The 18225-nt window shown below is 44.8% G+C and overlaps 1 protein-coding gene across 1 annotated transcript in view; it reads right to left on the reverse strand.

Annotated features, from left to right (window-relative positions):
* The window catches only part of TUT7 (terminal uridylyl transferase 7), a 108375-nt gene extending 91167 nt beyond the window's left edge, over positions 1-17208 (reverse strand). The window contains exons 1-2 of the mRNA XM_056566469.1: positions 17005-17208; positions 7377-7866 (exon numbers count right to left, since the gene is read on the reverse strand). Coding sequence (XP_056422444.1) covers positions 7377-7839 — 463 coding nt within the window. The 5' untranslated portion in view covers positions 7840-7866; positions 17005-17208. The remainder of the gene's footprint in view (positions 1-7376; positions 7867-17004) is intronic.
* Between the last annotated feature and the right edge of the window lie 1017 nt (positions 17209-18225).

An 18225-nucleotide genomic window follows, 5' to 3' on the forward strand; every position in this document is an offset into this window, starting at 1 on the left:
GTGGTGCCAGAACAGTGGACCCCCCACATGTGACCCCATTTTTAAAACTACACCCCTCACGGAAGGTAATAAGGGGTGCAGGGAGAATTTACACCCCACTGGCATTTGACGGATCTTTGCAACAGTGGGCTGTGTAAATTAAAAATTTTATTTTTCATTTTCACAGACCCCTGTTTCAAAGATCTGTCAGACACCTGTGGGGCGTAAATGCTCACTGTACCCCTTATTACATTCCGTGAGGGGTGTAGTTTCCAAAATGGGGTCATATGTGGGTATTTATTGTTTTGCACTTATGTCAGAACCGCTGTAAAATCAGCCACCCCTGTGCAAATCACCAATTTAGACCTCAAATTTACATGGTGCACTCTCCCTTCTGAGCCTTGTTGTGCGTCCCCAGAACACTTTGCGCACACATATGGGGTATCTCCGTCCTCAGGAGAAAATGCGTTACAAATTTTGGAGGCTTTTTTTCTTTTACCGCTTGTGAAATTTTAAAGTATGGGGCAACACCAGTATGTTAGTGTAAAAAAAATACATTTTTGTACACTAACATGCTGGTGTAGACCCCAACTTTACCTTTTCATAAGGGGTAAAAGGAAAAAAAGCCCCCCAAAATTTGTAACACAATTTCTCCCGAGTACGGCAATACCCCATATGTGACCCTAAACTGTTGCCTTGAAATACGCCAGGGCTCCAAAGTGAGAGCGCCATGCGCATTTGAGGCCTAAATTAGGGATTTGCATAGGGGTGGACATAGGGGTATTTTACACCAGTGATTCTCAAACAGGGTGCCTCCAGCTGTTGCTAAACTCCCAGCATGCTTGGACAGTCAATGGCTGTCCGGAAATGCTGTGAGTTTTTGTTTTGCAACAGCTGGAGGCTCCGTTTTGGAAACACTGCTGTAGGATACGTTTTTCATTTTTATTGGGGGGGAAGGGGTGGTGGTGGGGGGGGCAGTGTACGTGTGTATATGTAATGTTTTACTCTATTTTATGTTAGTGTAGTGTAGTGTTTTTAGGTTACATTCACATTGACAGCGAATTACACTGAGTCTCCCGCTAGGAGTTTGAGCTGCGGCTGCTGCAGCTCAAACCTGAAGCAGGGAATTCACTGTAATCCGCCGTCAGTGTGAATGTAACCTGTACATTCACATGGGAGGGGGGGGGGGGGGGGGGGGACTACAACTCCCAGCATGCACTGACAGAACGTGCATGCTGGGAGTTGTAGTTTTGCAACAGCTGGAGGCACACTGGTTGGAAAATACTGAGTTAGGTAATAGAACCTATTACCTAACTCGGTATTTCCCAACCAGTGTGCCTCCAGCTGTTGCAGAACTACAACTCTCAGCATGTACTGATTGCCAAAGAGAATGCTGGGAGATGTAGTTATGCAACAGCTGGATGCACGCAAGTACAACTCCCAGCATGCCGAGACAGCCATTTGCTGTTCCTGAATGCTGGGAGTTGTAGTTTTGCAAGATTTAGAGGGGTTCAGGCTGGAGATCACTGACAGTGGTCTCTAAACTGTGGCCCTCCAGATGTTGCAAAACTACAAATCTCAGCATGCTAAGACAGCAAACTGCTGTCTGGGCATGCTGGGAGTTGTAGTTTTGTAATATCTGGAGGGCTACAGTTTAGAGACCACTGTCAGTGATCTCTAGCCTGAACCCCTCTAAATCTTGCAAAACTACAACTCCCAGCATGCCAACACAGCAAACAGCTGTCAAGGCATGGTGGGAGTTGTAGTTTTGCAACATCTGGAGGGCGACAGTTTAGAGACCACTCTCTAAACTGTCGCCCTGCAGATGTTGCTAGGCAACAGACTATGGACACGCGGCGCCATACTCACCTCCACCGCCGCCGTGATCACAGCCGCCGCCGGGTAAGTGATCGCCGCCGCCGCCGCTACTATACGGTTCCCCCCGCTGTGCCCGGACACCGATGGGCGGGCATAGCGCGGGGAAACGAACTTTAACCCCCCCGCCCCCAGTCTGCTATTGGTCGGCCGCTCCGCCGATCAATAGCAGGGATAGGAGGGGTGGCAACCCTGCCACCTCACTCCTATCTCTTCAAGGGGGATCGAGGGTGTCTTGGACACCCCCGATCCCCCTTATTTTATCGCGGCGCCGCGATTGATGGGCAGGGGGAGAGCGCTCCCCCTGCAAACACCATAGATGCCGTGATCAGACTGATCACGGCATCTATGGGGTTAATGCTGCCGGGACCGGCGCGATCGCGGCCCCGGCAGCTGCGGTGGGACTCCGGCTGTGATTGACAGCTGAGTCCCACCCGCGATCTCCTGCGCTGCCCGCGGCAGAGCAGGAGATCGCTTGGACGTATGCATACGTCCATTTGCGCGAACGTGTAATTCGCCTGGACGTATGCATACGTCCAATAGCGGGAAGGGGTTAAAGGGGTTATCCAGGAAAAAAAAAAATTTTTTATACATCAACTGGTTCCAGAAAGTTAAAAAATTTGTAAATTACTTCTATTAAAAAAAATCTTATTCCTTTCAGTACTTATGAGCTTCTGAAGTTTCGGTTGTTCTTTTCTGTCATAGTAATCTCTGATGAAACGTGTCTCGGGAACCGCCTAGTTTAGAAGAGGTTTGCTATGGGAATTTGCTTCTAAACTGGGTGTTTCCCGAGACACTTGTCATCAGAGATTAGACAGAAAAGAACAACCTTAACTTCAGAAGCTCATAAGTACTGAAAGGATTAATATTTTTTAATAGAAGTAATTTACAAATCTGTTTAACTTTCTGGAAAATAAAATAATATTATTATTATCATTATTATCATTATCATTATCATTATCATCATTATCATCATTATCATTATCATTATTATTATTATGATTAAATATATATATATATATCTCTATCTATCTATCTATCTATCTCTCTATCTATCTATATAAATTATTATTATTTTTTTTTTTTCTTCCTGGAATACCCCTTTAAAATTTCAGAAGCAATTTTCCAATTTTTCACAAAATTTTCAAAATCGGAATTTTTTAGGGGCCAGTTCAGTTTTGAAGTGGATTTGAAGGGCCTTCAGCTGTGGCAAAACGACAACTCCCAGAGTGCACTGACAGACCGTACATGCTGGGAGTTGTAGTTTTACAACAGCTGTAGGCACACTGGTGGGGAACCACTGAGTTAGAAAACAGACTCTAGCTCAGTGATTCCAACCCATGTGCCTCCAGCTGTTGCAAGACTACAACTCCCAGCATGTACGGTCTGTCAGTGCACTCTGGGAGTTGTAGTTTTGTAACAGCTGGAGGCACACGGGTTGGAATCACTGAGTTAGGAAACAGACTAGCTCCGTGTTTCCCAACCAGTGTGCCTACAGCTGTTGCAAAACTACAATTCCCAGCATGCCTGTACAGTCAGGGATGCTGGGCGTGTAGTTCTGCAATATCAAGCCCTTCAGCTGTTGCAGAACTACAACTCCCAGCATGCCTGGACATTCTGGGCATGCTAGGAGTTGTAGTTATGCAACAACTGGGGAAGAACAGTGGACTCCAAACTGTAGCCCTCCAGATGTTGCAAAACTACAACTCCAAGCATGCCCAGACTGTCCAGGCATGCTGGGAGTTGTAGTTCTGCAACATCTGGAGGGCAACAGTTTGGAGACCACCATATAGTGGTCTCCAAACTGTGCCACTTCAGATGTTGCAAAACTACAACTCCCAGCATGCACAGACAGCCTTTGGTTGTGTGGGCAGGCTGGGAGTTGTAGTTTTGCAGCTTTTAGAAGGCCACAGTGAAGATCACTTATCGTTATCTTCACTGCAGCCTTCTCAGCCGCACTTTCTGGCCGCCGCTCTTCCTTCTGCCGCCGCTGCTCCGGGATGCCGCCGCCTCTGCAGGTCCGGGTAAGCCGGGCCATGTCCCCCCCCCTCGCCGCCCGTGTTCCCCCCCGCTCTGTACCGACTTCGATCAGTGCGCAGAGCGGGGGGGAAATGAACTCTAACCCCCCACCCCCCCTCTTGCCATTGGTGGTCAGCCTGACCGACAAATGGCAGGGGATAGGAGGGGGTGGCAACACTGCCACTGCGCTCCTATCCTTCAGTCTTATTTTCCGGGAGATCGGGTCACCAGTGACCCGATTTGCCCGGATCGCGGCAAATCGCAGGTCTGAATTCACCTGCGATTTGCTGCGATCGACAATATGGGGGGGGACCCCCCTAGGCATTGCCACGGGATGCCTGCTGATAGATATCAGCAGGCATCGCGGTCCGATCACTGCCCGGCGAGCGGCAGTGATCGGAAATGCAGAGGGCGATTCAAATGTATTAGGGAAGGGGTTAAATGATCTTTATTAACTCACCTTTTTTGCAATGTTATAGCTCCCATAGGGGGGCTATAACACTGCACACACTGATCTTTTACATTGATCAATGGTTTCTCATAGGAAACCATTGATCAATGATTCTGCGGCTTGAATGCTCATGCCTAGATCTCAGGCACTGAGCAGTCATTCGGTGATCAGACACCAGGAGGCAAGGTAAGGGACCCTCCTGCTGTCCTACAGGTGTTTGGGATGCCGCGATGATCCTAAACAGCCCCCTGAGCTAACCGATAATGTTTTACTGTCACTTTAGACGCATTGTTTAACTTTGGTTGTGGCCCATGTTATAAAACGGGAGCAGACTCTGGACGTACAGGTACGCCCTGAGTCCATAAGGGGTTAAGTACCAGGACGCAATTGGTCCCCAATAGGTTAAGGACCGAGGGCGTATCTGTACACCCTGGTTCTGTTACCGTGGTTTGAAGTGTGCTTACAAGCTTCATACCTAGTGGGTCCCGTTTGCTAAAGCAGCCAGGACCCACGGTTAATATTGGACATCGCCGATCGGGCCAAATCCTGGCATTAACCTCCTTGCCATCCGATTGGTGCTCTGATGTCCCCAGCCAGCCATGGCAGGCTAGAGCAGCAGCACCGATAACAGTGATCCATGCTGAGCCAAAGTTCAGCATTGAACAGTGTATGCAATGGCAAGATTGCATATTATAGCCCGCTATGAATTAACCCATTCGCAAATAAGTTTGAATTACCCCCTTTTCCCCATTTTTTAAAATAATGTAAATAATAATAATAATAATAATCATATGTGGTAGCACCGCGAGCGTAAAAGCCGTACACTTAGAATACCAAAGTTCAAAATTGTGCATTTTTTGGGTCACTTTCTTTACCATAGAAAAAAAATTAAATAAAAAGTGATCAAAACAATAATGGTACTGGTAAAAACTACTGATCATGGCGCAAAAAAAATTATCCATCATATAGCCCTGTATGTGGAAAAATAAAGTTATAGGGGTCAGAAAATGACAATTTTAAACATACAAGTTTTGGTGCATGTAGTTATAATTTGTTTAAAGTAGTAAAATAAAACCTACATAAATTGGGTATCCTTGTAACTAGGGATGTAAGAAAAAATCGATTCTCGCGATAATCGCGATTTTTCATTTGCCGATACAGAATCGATTCAAAATATTTTTGAATCGATTCTTTTAGGGATGTGGAATTTTTAATAAAACGCACTTTATCTTACCTGCCAACGAGCCCGCGGAGCTCCGGTACAGGTGTTCGGTCCCCGGGCTGTATTCTTCTTACTTCCTGTTAGTCCGGCACGTCACATGGAGCTTCAGCCTATCACTGGCCGCAGCGATGTCCCGCCTCCGCTGGTGATAGGCTGAAGCTCCATGTGACGTGCCGGACTAACAGGAAGTAAGAAGAATACAGCCCGGGGACCGAACACCTGTACCGGAGCTCCGCGGGCTCGTTGGCAGGTAAGATAAAGTGCGTTTTATTTTATTTTGCAGCCCGGACGGGATAACATAAAAAAAAGTGTGCACCGGAGTACTAGATCGCCGCTGTCAAAGCTGACAGCGGCGTCTATTGGGATCTATGAATGCTCCCAGGTGGGCGATATATCGCGATGTATCGTCACCTAGACGGTATCGCGATATATCGCGATATATCGAATCGCCACACTGGTATCGCGATTCGAATCGAATCGCCAAATTCTTGGCGATTCACACCCCTACTTGTAACCGTATCGACCGACAGAATAAAGATAAGGTGTCTTACCAGAAAGTTCACTGCATAGAAATTTCCCCATAAATGTATAAAATTGAATTTTTCTCAATTTCACCCCACACTTGTTTTTTCGGTTTCACTGTAGATTTTATGAAATGATTGATGTCATTACAAAGTACAATTGGTCCTGCATAAAACAAGCCGTTATATGGGTTTGTAGTTATGATTTTTAGAAGGGGAGGAGGAAAAAATGGAAGAGCAAAAATGAAAATTGGCCTGGTCCTTAAAGCATACCTGTCAGATCCAACAAAAAAAAATTTTTTTTTAAATATATTACTCTGTACCTAATCCTGACCATGTAATTTTTATGTGTCTAGCACAGTTTTTTTTTTTATTACACTTTTAATTTAGCTCACTAGTCTGAATTCCTCTCAAAGGGAGGGGGCGTGGCCTCACTGTGAAGGTCTCTGCCCCCTCCCTCAGTATGCTGTCTGCTCACATGTCCCCTAGCATTAGGCAAACTACAACTCCCAGCTTGTCCTCACTGACAGTAGCGGGACACAAGCTGACAGTGGGAGGATTTTTCCTCCAGGTGTGAGTCCTGCACTCACAGCTGTCAATCAAGGAAGTGTGTCCATGACATAGGTGATTATGCATGGACACAGCAGGACTAGTATGTGTCCAAGCAGGCAGGGGGCAGTTTGACTGGCTTTTTCAGTAGGAAATACTGAAAATTTTCTAATGAAAGTAATTGCAAAATCTATTTGTTTTGCATGCTTTACAACATATCAACCCTTTTTGTATCTAACAGTGCTCATTTAAGGTCAAAAGGAACCCCTTTAAAGCACAACTGTCAGCAAGAATATGCTTGTGAAGCTGCACACACCATGCACGAGGGCTACACAAGCATATTCTAGGCATATATTTATAGTTACACTTGGCTTCTTTATAGTTACAAATGTAAGCTTTATAAGCCCTAGGGGGTCAGGCCTGGGTCTGCTCTGGGCCGCAGCGCCTGGGTCTGCTCTGGGCCGCAGCGCCTCTTTCTGCCTACGTTGCATAACTGATTGAAAGGCAAGGCTCGTCTGCCTGCAGTGGCCCTGTGTAGCTCCTGCTGCATATCAATCAACTGACATCGGCAGAAGAGGCAGTTGAAAATCTTTGGGAACATACTCAATAACACAAAAGGAAGAACAATTTTTCTAGGCAGGCTTTTTGTATTTGCATGCATGCATGCATGAAAATCCACAACAAACATTTCTAGCATATAATGATTTAAAACTATTTCCAGCAAACATATAAGCCTTCACCATAAATTAGGATTCGCTACCAGAGACTCCGGAGTGATCATCAGACAAATCTCCAGAGGCAGATTCTTTGTGGGTCTGCTGCCTCCCGACTTGGTTACGTCTCTCCCCAATGTCCTGCCATCTGGTGGATTCTCCTGACTCGCTCGTTGAATTATTCCTTAATCTGTTAAAATTCTGTGATCGACGCTCCCTCCAGTTATCAGAATCACTCCTTGGCTCTTCTGCTGACCATTGTTTTACAGTATCCTTGGGATTGTTGCCCGATCTCCCAACAGGACTGAAGTTTTCAACCACGTTCTGATGTGGCCCATTCCGTGGACTGCTGCCATAAATTACTGGGATGGCTTTAGACTTCGGAGAGTCCTTTTCCAGTTTCTTTCCATGGTATTCATGACCCAAATGTGACTTTTTATTAGGACTTTTCTTAAAGTCATCCTCATCTTTTAAGGACTTTCCTCTGACTTGATTGGTGACATCTCCCATTTTTACAAGTTTAGAGAAAGCACATACCTAAAAATAAAAAAAATAAATATGTAAAAGCTCTCATTTATGAGCATCTTTATATGCAAGATAATGCACCTGGGGTGTAAAAACCCAAGGGTAGGTTATGTGATACAGTCCTAAACTCAGCGGCCCTCATTTACTATCATCAAACCGACAGCATTTGTCAGGTTTATGTTGTCGCACATTGTCTAGGCCATGGCGCAGACAATGTGCGTCATGTTGCGACACTAATTCCCGAACCACCCGACTCGGCCTGCTGAAAAGCCTAAAGAGGGGCGTTTCCCGACCAAAAGCTTACTTTCACACATATTTACCAAATTTTCCTGACCACATTACTCAGGCTTTGTCTGCTCTTCACTTCACTTCTATACACATATGCCTCTGAAGCGCTATGATTGACAAGCGGAGCATTATCAGAGCATCGGGCAGCGGCTGCCCGGAGAGATGCTCTGCTAAAAGAATACTTGTCCTTGATAGCGCTCGAGGCATATGTATATACATGCGCTGCTGGGGGCATATGTTTGCGCTGTGCGGGGGGAGCATATATACTGTATATACATGCGCTGCTGGAGGCATATGTTTGCGCTGTGTGGGGGGCATATATACTGTATATACATGCGCTGCTGGGGGCATATGTTTGCACTGTGCGGGGGGCATATATACTGTATATACATGCGCTGCTGGGGGCATATGTTTGTGCTGTGCGGGGGGCATATATACTGTATATAAATGCGCTGCTGGGGGCATATGTTTGCGCTGTGCGGGGGGCATATAACATGCACTGCTGGGGGCATATGATTGCGCTGTGCCGTGGGCATATATACAATTTACGTGCGACAATTTGTAACCCGTGCGACACATTAGTAAATCAGGGAGAAAAATACAGGGAGTAAATCAAGAAACACTCAGAGATAAACCCAACACTTAGTAAATGAGGGCCAGTATCTGAGGAAAGGGATTTAGGGGTCATTATTTCAGTAGACATAGGTAAACAGACAATGTCAGAGCAGCAGAATGTTTGGGTGTATAGGAAGAGGTATTAGCAGTAGAAAGAGGGAAGTGCTGTATTGTGCGCAGTACTGGAGACCATGGGGGGGGGGGGGGGGGGGGGAAGATTTATCAAGGGTGGTGTAGGGAAATTATTTTTCTACACCTTTGTGTTGTGGTAAGGTGTATGTCAAATTGGGGGTGCTGCGACAAATTGCACAATAAATTGATGACTACAGCAAAAATCTACTCAATTTTAGAAAACTCTTCTGAAGCATAAGTCTCAAGAGAAATGGAGACAAGTCCTGGAACAAATCAACAGCACAATAACAGTGTTAAACCAATGATATCTCCACTCTCCCCCCCCCCATATTTCCAGAAGGATATTGATATTCTGGAGAGAGTTCAGAGAAGAGCTACTAAACTAGTACACGGGTTGCAGGACAAAACTTATACATGTTAAGGTCATGTAACCTTTCCAGGTAACAGTTTGTAAGGTTGAAAATAAAAAAAAATAAATGACGAGTCCATCGAGTTCAACCCAACACCCTACTGTGTTGATCCAGAGGAAGGCCCAAACAAAACAAAAAAAAAAAAAAACTTAACTGATTCCAATTGCCACATGACAAAAATGTATTCCCGACTCCAATATGGCAATCAAATTAAATCCTTGGATCAACGTTCTATCCCCATAATTTATTTATAACTAGTATTGTTATTACTCTCTAGAAAAACACCCAGGCCACCCTTGAACTTGTTTATTGAGTCAGACATCACAAAATCATGTGGCAGAGAGTTCCATAGCACTTCTCTTACAGTAAATAATCCCCTTCTGTGATGGTGAAACCTTCTTTCCTCTGGATGTAGAGGATGCCCCCCTGTCATAGTTACCGGCCTAGGTATAAAAAGATCACTAGAAAGATCTCTGTACTGTCCATTTATATATTTGTACATTGTGATCAGATCACCTCTAAGAGGTCTATTCTCTAAAATAAATAACCTGTCTTGGTCCTGTAATCCTCCCATATCAATAATTATCTTTGTCGCCCTCCTTTGCACCCTCTCCAGTTCAGCCAGGTCCCTCCTATACACAGGCACCCAAAACTGGACACAACACTCCATATGTGGTCTGACTAAGGATTTATACAGAGGTAAAACTATGTCCTTGTCACGGGCCTCTATGCCTCTCTTGATACATCCCATGACTTTGCTAGCCTTGGCAGCCACTGCCTGGCACTGATCGCTAAAGTTGATCTTACTGTCCACCTGTAGCCTCAAGTCTTTAGTAGAAGTTTGACCTAATGTCCTAATTATTTAGCACATAATTGTACATGTTTTTACGGCCCAAGTGCATAACCTTACATTTATCCACATTAAATTTAATTTGCCATGTCTGTGCCCAAGCCTCAAGCTTCCCCAGATACCTCTGTAATATGTTATCCTCTGTGGTTATCACCCTACTCTGTTGGGTGTCATCTGAAAATATAGAAATTCTACTCTGTAATCCCTCTACAAGGTCATTAATAAATATATTGAAAAGTGGACCCAGTAATGACCCCTGCGGTACCCCACTAGTAACTGTCACCCAACCAGAGTAAGTTCCATTGATACCCTCCCCCTTCTTGTCACTGAGCCAGTTGCTAACCCATTTAACCCGAGCTCCTAATAGAAGCTGATCTGATTAGTCTGACAGGACCGATCCCGCATAAACCCATGTTGTTGCTGTGTCAGAATGTTATTTTCATTAAGATATTCCAGAATAAGATCTCTCAGAAAACCCTCAAACATCTTACCCACAACACATGTTAAACTTATAGGCCTATAGTTCCCAAGATCCATTTTTGACCCCTTATTGAATATTGGTACCACATTTGCTGAGTGCCAGTCCTGTGGAACAATCCCTGTCATTATGAAATCTTTAAATATAAAAAAAGAAGGGTCTGTCTAGCAAGGTACTTAATTCTTGCAAAACCCTGGGGCAGAGGCTATCTGGGCACGGTGATGTATGTTTTTATGTTACTAAGGTGGCACTGCACTTTTTCTTGGCTTAAAAAGGCAAGATTTGCAGTAGAATTTACTTTGTTCCCTTCCCTGTTATCTGACATTGGATTTTCCTTTGTAAATACAGTAGGAGGAGTCATTTAGTAGATTGGCCTTTTCCTCATCCTCCTCCACCATTAGACCCATATAATTTCTTAAGGTGAGTTAGTATTTGTTTTTTTACTTTTTGCAGCAGGACCATAAAAAGTCCCGCCACATTACTTCTTTAACTGCTTGGGGACGGAGCCCATTATAACCCTAAGGACGGGAGCATTTTTTGCACATCTGACCACTGTCACGTTAAGCATTAATAACTCTGGAATGCTTTTAATTTTCATTCTGATTGCGAAACTTTTTTCGTGACATATTCTACTTTATGTTAGTGGTAAATTTTTGTCGATACTTGCATCATTTCTTGGTGAAAAATTCCCAAATTTTATGAAAAAAAGAAAATTTTGCATTTTTCTAACTTTGAAGCTCTCTGCTTGTAAGGAAAACAGACATTCCAAATAAATTATATCTTGATTCACAAATACAATATGTTCACTTTATATTTGCCTCATACAGGAGACATGTTTTTACTTTTGGAAAACATCAGAGGGCTTAAACGTTCAGAAGCAATTTTCCACAAAATTTTCAAAATCGGAATTTTTCAGGGACCAGCTCAGTTTTGAAGTTGATTTGAAGGGCCTTCATTTTATAAATACCCCATAAATGACCCCATTATAAAAACTGCACCCCTAAAAGTATTCAAAATGACATTCAGTAAGTTTGTTAACCCTTTAGGTGTTTCACAGGAATAGCAGCAAAGTGAAGGAGAAAATTGAAAATCATTTTTTACACTCGCATGTTCTTGTAGATCCAATTTTGGAAATTTTACAAGGGGTAATAGGAGAGAAATACCCCCAAAATTTGTAACCCAATTTCTCTCGAGTAAGGAAATACCTCATGTGTGTATGTCAAGTGTTCTGCTGGCACAGTAGAGGGCTCAGAATGGAAGGAGCAACAATGGGATTTTGGAGAGTGAATTTTGCTGAAATGGTTTATGGGGGCATGTCACATTTAGGAAGACTCTATGGTGCCAGAACAGCAAAAAAAATATAAATTAAAAACACATGGCATACTATTTTGGAAACTACACCCCTCAAGGCACGTAACAAGGGGTCCGCTGAGCCTTTACACCCCACAGGTGATTGACGACTTTTCGTTAAATTCAGATGTGTAAATGAAGTGCAGTTTTTTCCCCCAAATTTACCATTTTTACAAAAGGGTAATGGGAGAAAAATCCCCCCAAAATTTGTAACGCAATTTCTCCCGAGTACGAAGATACCCCATATGTGGCCCAAAACTGTTGCCTTGAAATACGACAGGGCTCCGAAGTGAGAGCGCCATGCGCATTTGAGGCCTAAATTAGGAATTTGCAATAGGGGTGAACCCGGTTACAAGGATGGTGCTTGTCTCCACCAAAACCCTACAGCAGTGTTTCCCAAACAGGGTGCCTCCAGCTGTTGCAAGACTCCCAGCCTGCCAGGACAGTCTATGGCTGTCCGGCAACACTGGGAGTTGTGGTTTTGCAACAGCTGGAGGAAACACTGCTGTATGAGACGTTTCTCATTTTTATTGGGGGGGGGGGGGGGGGGACGTGTAAGGGGGTGTATGTGTAGTGTTTTACTATTTATTATTTGTTAGTGTATTGTTTTTAGGGTACATTCACACAGGCAGGGGTTCACAGCAAGTTTCCTCGAAGGAAACCCACTGTAAACCCGCCCGTGAGAATGTACCCTGTACGTTCACATGGGGGGGGGGGGCGCCCCAAACCTTCAGCTGTGGCAAAACAACAACTCCCAGAATGCACTGACAGACCGTACATGCTGGGAGTTGTAGTTTTACAACAGCTGTAGGCACACTGGTGGGGAACCACTGAGTTAGAAAACAGACTCTAGCTCAGTGATTCCAACCCATGTGCCTCCAGCTATTACTACAACTCCCAGCATGTACGGTCTGTCAGTGCATTCTGGGAGTTGTAGTTTTGCAACAGCTGGAGGTACACGGGTTGGAATTATTGAGTTAGGAAACAGACTAGCTCAGTGTTTCCCAAAAAGTGTGTCTACAGCTGTTGCAAAACTACAATTCCCAGCACGGCCAGACAGTCAGGGATGCTGGGGGCGTGTAGTTCTGCAAGGGCCAGATATTGCAGAACTATATGCCCAGCATCCCTGACTGACTGGCCATGCTGGGAATTTTAGTTTTGCAACATCTGGAGGGCTACAGTTTAGAGACCACCTTATAGTGGTCTCCAAACTGTGCCTCTTCAGATGTTGCAAAACTACAACTCCCAGCATGCTCAGACAGTCAGTGCATGCTGAAAGCTGTAGTTTTGCAACATCTGAAGGACCACAGTTTAGAGACCACTACACAGTGGTCTCCAAACTGTGACCCTCCAGATGTTGCAAAACTACAACTCACAGCATTTAGAAGGCCACAGTGAAGATCACTTATCGCGATCTTCACTGCAGCCTTCCCCGCCGCTCCTCCTGCTGCAGAGCGGCTCGTGGATGCCGCCTCCACAGGTCCGGGTAAGCCGGACCATGCTCCCTCCTCGCCGCCCGTGTTCCCCCCCGCTCTGCACCGACTTCGATCGGTGGGCAAAGCGGGGGAAATGAACTCTAACCCCCCCCCCCCCCGCCCCGGTGGTCAGCCTGACCGACCTATGGCAGGAGATAGGAGGGGGTGGAAAAACCTGTGAATTTTTCTTCACCAAAACCCGATAGCTCTGAGATGTCAGGAAATTACTGAAAACGGAGTGAATCCTACCCCCATCATGGAACAAGGTCTGTTCCATGTTGGGGGTAGTAGTACAAGGGCTGAGGGATTGATCGCATCGGGTCTCACTTCTGAAACCCGATCTGATCAAAAAAGTTATTAAGCAGGGGAGCGGTCAGCATGCTCCGCTCCCCAGCGATGTATGATGTGTTTTGCTTTCATTTTCAAATCCCCCCCACCAGGATCCCTGAATGGCCGGTACTGAAGAGCCATTTAGGGATCCCTGCGGGGGTTCTCAAATAGAAGAGCTGCTGTGGGGAAAGATATATAGAATTGCTGGGGGGAATGTACATGTCTGGTTCCCCACAGCTTCTATATACCTAGCCCCCTGCTGTGCTATATGTCTTGTCCCCTGCCATCTTATGCCCCCCGCAGCGCATGCATAATATATATATATATATATATATATATATATATATATATATATACCCACCATATATTCCCCCTGGCGATAGATAGATATATATTATATATATATATGCCGCCCGCAGCGTGATCATAAGCTCCCAGCAGCACATGTGCATGTATTTACCAGATAACGCTACATGTCTGGTCCCCACTTCGCTTCTATACACATGCCTCTGAAGCTATGAATGACAAGGATTCTTTGAGCAGCGCACACCGAATTCCCGTCCAGATACGCTGCTAATAGAATGCTCGTCAACCATAGCGCTTCAGAGGCATGTGTATAGAAGCGAAGTGGAGACCAGATTATATAGCATTATCAGGTCCCCACAGCACTTCTATACACATGCCTCTGAAGCGCCATCATTGACAAGGATTCTTTTAGCAGTGCAACGGGCAGCGGCTTCTCGACCAGACGCACTGCTAATAGAATGCTTGTCAATGAGAGCTGCGGGCAGCATATACATAATATATATTAGCGCCGGGGGGGGGGGGGGGGGGGGGGAATATATACTCTCAGAGGCCATCGCATGTTGAAGGAAGCATCAACATATGATGCATTTGTATGTCGGGGCCATCGCATAAACGGCTATCCAGCAGCACAGACTGCTTCAGCTGCTGATGGATAGCCGTTTACGGTGCCCCGTAAGCTCCAGGGATTGTCACTCACCTGTCCGCAGCGCTCCAGGACGTCGTCATCTTCGGGATCCCCTGCATCGCTGGCGCTCTCCGTCGTCATCACGTCGCCGCGCACGCTGTCCCGTCATCCAATAGGAGCGGCGTGCGTAGTGAAGGCGATGAGGAACGATGATCCCAGGCAACAGACGTTCCCTGGGGACGCGGCGGCGATGGACAGCGACATCCAGGACAGCGTTGACGGCAGGGACAGGTGGGTACAATGTCCTATATTTAACATTGCACGGATCCTCCAACATACAATGGTTTCAACAAACGATGGTTCATTGTGATCACGCTGCGGGCGGCATATATATGATAGCGCCGGGGGAAATAAATATATATACACACACACACACACACACACACACACACACACGCTGCGGGGGGCATAAGATAGCAGGGGAATAAATATATATACACACACACATGCGCTGTGGTGGGTATATGAGCACAGTGGGGTACAAGACATATAGCGAAGCAGGGGGGGGCAAGATATATTACATTCCGAAGCAATTCTATATATCTTCCCCACAGCAGCTCTTCTATTTGAAAAAAAATTAAAGTAAAAGTACACTGTATATGGCTGGGAGGAGCATGCCACCCGCTCCCCTGCTTAATAACTCTGTGATAAGGGCGACAGATAATTTCCCTGCGACAGAAAAAAAATAGAGACGGGCGACAGATTAGTAAATCAGGGAGAAAAATACTCGGAGTAAACCTGAAATCCCTCCAAGATAAAAACTCTATTCTTAGTAAATCAGGGCTATTATGTTTGCTAGAGATGAACAAAGTTACAGTGATTCGATTAGTCAGAAACCTCGCGGCTCAGCAGTTAAATGTCTGCTATTAAAAATTTTTAAAAATTTACTTACCTCCTACGTTCCTCAGCATCCTGATCCTGGCCTCTGATGCCAGGGGTTGAACAAAGTTAAGCTCGGCAAAATTCGCATTTAGAGTCACAACAAACTCGTTCATGAAGCAGCGACAACTATGCTACCCAATGAAAAACAGGAAATACCTGGAACACAGCATATTCTATTTATATATATATTTGTCACACAGAAAAAGTTTTATAAGATCAGGTGTTGCAGCTACTCCACCCTGCATGACCGGCGTTTCAAGTACAATATTCTCGTCCCTATATATTAACCTTTCAAATGCTGGAAATGAGATATTTGAACTTGGTTTTGTACATATTTCAGTTCAGAACTAGCTTATAAATCTCAGAATAAAAGCAGAAGTTGAAAAATGCATCTGAATGGAGTATTCCAGGATGCAATTTAATTTTTTGTTTTGTTTACCTGTACAAACAAAACTAGACTTTCTACCGCTTCCTTGGTGCCCCTAGTATCCTGCTCCGGCCTCTGCTGGGGCCTTTTTTCTGCATTTCAGCTAATCATTGGATACAGCAATGTCCCCCCTTGGCTGGTTATAGGCTAAGCAGCAGTGTGATGTATTGAGCGACCAGTTTTTTTTTCCCCTTCATGCCAGCATTCTGGGCACGTAACAAAACAAAAACAAAGCATTCAGAAGTACTCCTTTAAGCTCATGCTCACATGATAAAATGGCAAAAGAAATTTGCCATTTTATCAGTTAAATTAGGGACACCATACCATGACAGAAACCCAATGGACCAATGGGGTCTTATTGGGCATCTCTAGTGCCCATCATGCAACAAATTTGACATTAACATTCCTGTGAACAATTATTGAGAGTAATCGACCAAACTGCAGACTAAAAGACAACCTGTCATTCATATCATGATGCCTGAACCTTATTACAATATTGTACAGTGGTCCCAGCTTACAATGGTCTTAGGTTACTATTGGGGAGAGTCATTAAAACTTCAGTTTTAATGACTCTTTGTAATCTCTCAAGGCATTCTGGGAGTTGTAGTCACTGGTCTCCAGTAATGGTCCCAGCTGTGGTCTCTAGAATACAGCCCATAGATCTCCATGTGATGGGACACAGAGTTGCTGCTACGGTCACAACACTGCTGCTGTGGACAGAGAGGGTACAGAAGAAACATGGCTCCCAGTACTAGATAATCAACTACCACACTCTGAGCAGACAAGACCACCGGACTATTCCCCTAAACCGGTCACAGGTGACAGCAACAAGAGAACCCCAACTAATAAGCCGGGGGGGGGGGGGGGTCGGGGGAAGAAAACAACAGAGCCCGAAAAGAGCGCCCCCCTGCCCGCCACTGACCGGGCCAATCCTCCGTGTTCTCCCGGTACAGCCGTCTGTCAGCCTTACTGGCCCTTCACTTCCTCCCGGCTTTTATTTGCCACTCTCCATCGTGCAGTTCGGCTCTTTCCACCCGGAAGTAAGGAACCGTTGTCACAGGAAGTGATTGTCCATATCCCAATAACATCCGCCTCCTATTTCCGTTGACGTACTTGCGCATGACCATTCCCCTGGAGTACTTGCGCATGACCGTTCCACTGCAGCATTTGCGCATGTCCGCTGCGAGCTCTCCCTGCAAAGCGTCAGTGCACTAGAATTGGGTGACATTGAGCTCCCGTCCTCCTAGGACTGAGGACAGCAAAGTAGTGTACGTAAAATACTGTTAATAAGACACACCATTTTTTATCCTATTTAACCCCTTAAGGACCGAGCCCTTTTTCACCTTAAGGACCGGAGCGTTTTTTGCAATTCTGACCACTGTCACTTTAAACATTAATAACTCTGGAATGCTTTTAGTTATCATTCTGATTCCGAGATTGTTTTTTCGTGACATATTCTACTTTAACTTAGTGGTAAAATTTTATGGTAACTTGCATCTTTTCTTGGTGAAAAATCCCCAAATTTGATGAAAAAAATGAAAATTTTGCATTTTTCTAACTTTGAAGCTCTCTGCTTGTAAGGAAAATGGATATTCAAAATAATTTTTTTTTGGGTTCACATATACAATATGTCTACTTTATGTTTGCATCATAAAATTTACGAGTTTTTACTTTTGGAAGACACCAGAGGGCTTCAAAGTTCAGCAGCAATTTTACAATTTTTCACAAAATTTTCAAACTCGCTATTTTTCATGGACCAGTTCAGGTTTGAAGTGGATTTGAAGGGTCTTCATATTACAAATACCCCATAAAAGACCCCATTATAAAAACTACACCCCCCAAAGTATTCAAAATGACATTCAGTAAGTGTATTAACCCTTTAGGTGTTTCACAGGAATAGCAGCAAAGTGAAGGAGAAAATTCAAAATCTTAATTTTTTACACTCGCATGTTCTTGTAGACTCAATTTTTGAATTTTTGCAAGGGGTAAAAAGGAGAAAATTTTTACTTGTATTTGAAACCCAATTTCTCTCGAGTAAGGACATACCTCATATGTCTGTGTTAATTGTTCGGCGGGCGCAGTAGAGGGCTCAGAAGGGAAGGAGCGACAAATGGTTTTTGGGGGGCATGTCACCTTTAGGAAG

The sequence above is a fragment of the Hyla sarda genome, chromosome 1 (genome assembly GCF_029499605.1).
Source record: "Hyla sarda isolate aHylSar1 chromosome 1, aHylSar1.hap1, whole genome shotgun sequence".
Lineage (NCBI taxonomy): Eukaryota > Metazoa > Chordata > Amphibia > Anura > Hylidae > Hyla > Hyla sarda.